Source organism: Olea europaea, chromosome 14, assembly GCF_002742605.1.
Source record: "Olea europaea var. sylvestris chromosome 14, O_europaea_v1, whole genome shotgun sequence".
Lineage (NCBI taxonomy): Eukaryota > Viridiplantae > Streptophyta > Magnoliopsida > Lamiales > Oleaceae > Olea > Olea europaea.
The window spans coordinates 2,441,160-2,447,484 of record NC_036250.1 but is presented as its reverse complement, the minus strand read 5'-3'; the positions used below and the strand labels follow the sequence as shown (position 1 = coordinate 2,447,484).

The 6,325-nt window shown below is 36.7% G+C and overlaps 1 protein-coding gene across 1 annotated transcript; it reads right to left on the bottom strand.

Moving 5' to 3' along the window:
• Nucleotides 1-3,655: 3,655 nt before the first annotated feature.
• LOC111409380 lies at nucleotides 3,656-4,795 on the bottom strand. The gene is made up of 2 exons (XM_023039434.1): nucleotides 4,117-4,795; nucleotides 3,656-4,032 (listed from the first exon to the last, which is right to left on the bottom strand). The coding sequence occupies exons 1-2, from the start codon at nucleotides 4,793-4,795 to the stop codon at nucleotides 3,656-3,658; spliced, it is 1,056 nt and encodes a 351-aa protein (XP_022895202.1).
• Nucleotides 4,796-6,325: the final 1,530 nt, after the last annotated feature.

Here is a 6,325-nt window from a genome sequence, read left to right as displayed (position 1 = left end):
TCGTGGTACATCGAGAACTTCAACTAGAGTTGGGCCTAGTTCTGCTTCTGGTGCCTCCAGATATGTAACTGAAGACCGAATGGAAGAAATGTTGGGTATGTACAGGCAACATACGATATCAGATGTGTCCAGTCTGTGTGGCAACTTGAAGGTAGAATTTGTTGAAGAATCTAGAGCCCTGAACCAGGATATCATTGAAAGCCAAAAGCAACTGTTCGAACAGCATAACAAATCGATGCAAGATTACATACTATGTGGTATGCAGTCACACATGGATGATTCTCTATCAAATATGTTTAACACTCATATGACCCAAGAATCGCAACAACAAGAAGCCCATTATCAGGCGATTCTTCGAAAACAAGAAGAATTATTCCAGCAGCAACATGAGCACATACAATCTTATATTGATACAAGTTTATGTTATGTCAGATCTTACATTGACAAAAAGAATGAGAATATGCTAAACAAATTATCTAACTGGGAATCCAACATGGAAGCCATTATAGGTTCCATGCAGCAGGATGTTCCTCTCCATGCAAGTCCAAATCTTACTGTTCAACCACATGAGACATCAACGTCTCAACTAGCAGAAAGTGTTGACATGCGAAGAAGAGAAAGGGAAAAGAAGATGAAATACACACAGGCTTCGTCATCCACAGGCCATCCCTTAGAAGACTATGACATGAACAAGTACAAAAACATTAGGAATTGGATATCGAGAAATTAATCTGGGTAACAAATGTAACTCATTCTGAATAGTCCGAATGCTAAACATTATTATATCTATGTCAAAAATTATTTGTTGAATTATTTGACAGTAATTTAAATTATGTTATACAGTGCATATTTGGACGATGGCCGTGGCAATGTCTATGGAAGAGACATGCTAAAAAGTTTAATGAATCCGACGAAAGATCTGAATATTGCGGTGAGTGAAGGTTTGCAATCACAATAAATTTGATTTCGTAGTTAATATGTTTATTATATGTTACATATATTTATTGCATTAGCATATTGAGTTGGAGCTAAAGTTATTGAGGCAGCGTATGAATGAAGATTGTACTCTTGTTAATAAAAAATATGCAATCTTGGATTTTCAATTTGAAAAGGAGTGTTGTCAGCAAATGAGGTGGCACGTGGAATATAACCAGAGAGGTGGATTAGATGGAACTTACCTACAAGGCTATGTCAACGGTACATTGCCTGTAGCTGGTCGTTCGTGGATGGGATGCAAGTATTTATTAATTCCAAGTTCATATCCAGGCAATAAATGTTATCTGTTTCTGGTCAATATTCCTGAATGAAAATTCTACATATACGACTGCAGCAATAATGTTCACACACCTGATGCAATCAAGGCTCACGCAGAAGCAACATGTACAGTCGTTCAAACATTATTGCAATGTCTACCCCTGTCTACCAGACGAGATATAAAGAAACATATAAATGATCCAATGAAGATGGAGATTATACCTTATCTACCGTGTGCGAACAATGGGTGAGCATTTCAACTCTTGTTATTTACTACCGTAGTTAATCTATTGTATATACTAATTTCGATTAACGAAAAATCATTTATTGTACAGGCTAAATTGCATAATGTTTGTACTCAAGTATATAGAATATTTCGTTCTTGGGCATCCAATTGAATCAGTTTCAGCAGAGAGGATGTCAATAAATAGAAGAAAGATTGCGATCGATTCTTTAAATAACGAATACTTTCTTTATCCTCGATAGTGAAACAGTTGTCGTGGTTTAGCTGTACTTTGCTTGTGTGACTGTTGATGATCAGCCGATTCATGATACCGTCGTTTGCAATATTTATTTTGCTTTATGTGGTGGTACATAACATGAATTTTGGTTTTATGTGGTGGTACGTAAAATGTATTTTGGTTTACACAGTGGTTTGTATATTTCGATTTATATGGTAGTATGTAATATGTTCTCGAACTGTCATTCTAGACAAATGAAATATCAAGCGTCGAGATTCACAGCTATGTAATGTCGAGAACGACATATCAAACGTCCGAAAATCGAAGAAATCTAGAGAAATATCGTATTTTGGTCCAAGTGTCGTTCTAGACATTCGTAATGTCAAGTGTCAAGATTAATAGCTATTTAATGTCAATAACGACGTTACAAATGTCGAGAACGGCATCAAATGTTAACATAAATATGATCCAACCAAATTTAACTAAGAGTGAAGGCAACCAAATGGTGTATTAACTGCAAAAACTGTAGCAAGCAGGTTTATAATTACTATAGCAGTTAAAGTTGGTATGCCAAGCACAAGTACGTTCTCAACCATATTTATGTGAAAAAAGTTGTAAAATAATCACCATGAATGATTTCAACCATATTGGTTGGTGAGATATCTTATCGTGCATTCAACGGACAAGTGTTTCTCCACTATAAAATGTTGGACTTTACTTAAATATGTACATACGAGAATTTAACAAATTCATAGTACTAGTTAGTTTTTCCATTGATTATATCTTCATCAACTCAACATACTCCTGTTCTTGATGTTACTATCACTTTCGACCCCCCGAGTCGTCCGCGGACAACCTGATCATCATAGACTCGGACTCGAATGATGAAAGCAATATCTTTGTTCCATATGTTCGTCAACCTTCGAACCGCCATCGCAGGGTTTGCCTTCAACCAATCCCTTTTCCGAATCTAATCGACGAAATTGAACTAATTCAATTTCATCGTGAGATCGTCCTAGTACCGGTCCAACCGGAAGCATATCATGTGTTGTTGGATGAAAATGCTGGAGCAGTTCCAGTCGAAAATGAAGATGTGATTATCATAAGCTCCGACGAGAAGTATGACAGTGATATGTCCTCTTTGTCCATCGTGGAGGATATGTAGAAGATGCAGTCATCGTAAGTGAAATGTTTACGTACATATAGTAGTGCTATAAAATCCATATAGGTGATGGATATTTTTTGGGGTGATCACCATTTTGTATAATAGTTGTCTACGATATGTATTGGAGTTATGACTTCCTTTTGTTGTGATTACCATTTTGTCTGCTCCAATGACTTCGGAGAACGAGTCATTCACAATGACTTAGGAGAACGAGTCATTCATGGGTTGCTTTTGTATCCATTACCACATTATGTCTATAATGATTAAGAAAATCTCAGTGATGAAATAAATATGTGCTTGTTCACTTATATGATGAACAAAATGATATCGTAGTGAAATGCTCATAAGAATATATGTAAGCATCATTTCTTTTGTTGGTAGTTATACCCCAAACCCGGTCTCTCTTGTTTGTATCCATTATGACATTCTAAAATGAAGTATTGTTTGTATTTAGTGAATGCCCATACGAATTTTCCTGTTTGTGCGTTATAAAATTTTGAACGACTAGAATAATATAAGAGAAAAATCACAAAAAATGGGATGAATCCGTATAAAGGATTCAAAATGTATTACAAACTTAATTTTACAACAAACAATTGCAAATAAATGATATCAAGAGAGAACGAAGAAAGAAACAGAAAGAAGTAGAAGTTAAAAATATATTCAACAACATTTAAAATAACAGGTAGAAAGCAAGTAATACAAAAGAAAAAAATTCAAAACATTGATAATTCATGTTATCAGGGCATTTGACGATCGGAATACACAATGTCATTCAAGTATACGTGTCACTTAAAGATGTCGAATTCTGACATGTTTGTCTATTATGTCCAGAACCCCCATATCGGCCGTATTTTCGTCTCAACGTCGACCTTTCAGTTCTTGACTGTTGACGTTGGGTAGGAGGTCGACCTGGTGCTCTACGTATATTCGAGGGCAAAACTTCGACAAAACGAATAGATTGAGGAATAACCCAATCTGACTCTCGTCCAACGGGGTGAAGAACTTCGTTGTACGCAGCTCGCCAATATTTTGTGGTGTAGTAAGGGGAGCACAAATCATACAATGATTTTTCTTTTGCGCAAGCAGCTCGAGATGCATGTGAACATGGGATTTGTCGCATTTGAAACTCTCGACATGAACATGTGTTACCTATAAGGTCGACAGTACAAAATTTGGTAGCTATACCTACCTAAAAAACGAGTTCGTCCAAATTTCATGCTGGTAAAGTTGCACCGACGTTGAATGATTTTCTCAATTCATCATCAATTTTTGGTGTCACAGTCGTACTACATTTCGTGGATGCACTTTTTCTCTCGTAGAACCATCGTTGCATCAATGACGTAATATTTTTGATCAACGAGGTTATAGGGAAACTTCTTTGTCGCCTTAGGACTGAATTCAATGACTCCACAATGTTATTCGTCATAACGTTGTACCGATTACCAACAAAATGTGCCTGTGACCAGGTGGATATACCGGTACGTTCTAAGTAAGATGCCATTGACGGTCGAATGATTCTTATCTGTGTCATGAACTGATCAAATTTCGATATGCGGTATGCTAGCGCTGCCCGCTTGAAAAAGAAGATGACATTGCTACTGCTATACCTAGCAATAAGATTTTTCTCCATATGCCAGATGCAAGCACCGTGGTGGGAAAGTGGGAACAACCTTGTAATTGCCCGCTTAATACTCTTCTTCCTGTCCGACACAAACACTAGCTGGTTTGAATCATCAACGACATCTTTCAACTTTGCAAAGAACCAATACCACGATGCATTTGTTTTCCCATCGACAACACTCCACGCAAGAGGATATATTTGTAGGTTAGCATCTTGCGCTGCAACTACTAGTAGTGTTCCCTTATATTGGCCCTTCAAATGACTTCCATCAACCCAAATTACTGGCCTCATGTATTCTCGAAAACCACGTACACTAGGCCCGAACGCTAAGAAGAAGTACAAGAACCTATTATTCTAGTCGAGTTCAATGTGTGTAATAGTTCCTGGATTTTTCTCGGTTAACATGTGACAATATGATGGCAATATCTGGAAACTTTCTTCGGGTGTACCACGAAGAAATCGAAGTCTCTTCTCTTTAGCCCTTCACGCTTTGTTGTAGGTAATCCGTACACCAAACACACGTTCCATAACCCCAATAATACCCGCACGAACATATGATTGGTTTGCATCGTCCAACCTTCACATTATTTGATGTCCAATTACTGCACTCGTTGCGTGAATTTGTGCATTTCGTCGAACGTCTAGAGAACATGTGTACTCAGGTATGTACTCTCGAATCGTAAATATTTCTGAAGTTTTTATCTTAGAAGCTCTTACTAGCCAATGACATGTAGTATCGACACAACACACAGTAAGAGATCTAGGATTTGACTTTTTAACCTTGAAATGAAACTTCTCTTTCAAAGCCTTAAGTTGAAACCTTGTGTGTAACTGTTATTTGCTAAAGAATATCTGATCCTCCACAATGTCCTCTTCATCAATCGACTCAATTGCATTTCGAATAAACAAATTGCCTTCACCTAAACTATCATCCATATTATCAATCGTTTATGGCTCTTATAGTTCGCACATACCGACTCTATCGCGTCCACACAATGCATCTTCTATTGGTGACAAAGGCTCAACTCCGACATGCAGTTCGTGCTCTCCAGCATTATATTCATCTGCAATTACACACAACGCCGCTTCTATGTGAATAAACATAAACCATTGCAAATCCTCATCGTCGACTACATCAGCAGGGGGTATATTCATGTTCGGAACTGTAAATTTCAATTGAATTCAGAAATCATTCTATCAATATTCAGCTTCTCGAATAATTTATGTACAAACTCTTCATATGTAATATCATGTCGAACAACAATTGATGTTGTTCGGTTCCCTAACTACTTCCACCCGTCGTCTATGTTGACGAATCTACCACCATACGAGACAACAAATCTCTTAACATCTCCCATATCTGCATGTCATAAACAACCATACTGTCAACCACTAACGAAAATCAAAAACGAAAATGCTACCTGCACGCAATATGTGAATCGCTATACACGAAATTTTCACAACTTACTCAAGATTTTACTGTTATTGTCAACATTTGACAGTGTCGAGAATGATAGTATAAATATCATTCTCGACGTTTATAAATGTCGTGAACGATATTTATACTATCATTATCGACATTTATAAAATGTCGAGAATGAAATAACGGGATTTCATGCATCTATCATCTTCGTCAACTTCAACCACCATTTTTGCAAGAATTTATTCCACCATAAATGATATTATAAATACATAAGTATATTATCTAACTAAATTATTTAAGATGAATGGTACAAAAAATATATACTCAGGATAATTTCGTCCATTGAAGGGAAAAAATACCTTATCAAAAAATTGAGATTTGAACATATATAACAACAA

What these genes read in the sequence shown, in the direction of transcription:
- LOC111409380 (XM_023039434.1), bottom strand. Translation starts at nt 4,795, where the DNA reads ATGAGGCCAGTAATTTGGGTTGATGGAAGTCATTTGAAGGGCCAATAT. An exon ending in GAGAAAATCATTCAACGTCG is followed by an intron (nt 4,033 to 4,116) that starts GTGCAACTTTAC and finishes TCGACCTTATAG; the next exon opens with GTAACACATGTTCATGTCGA.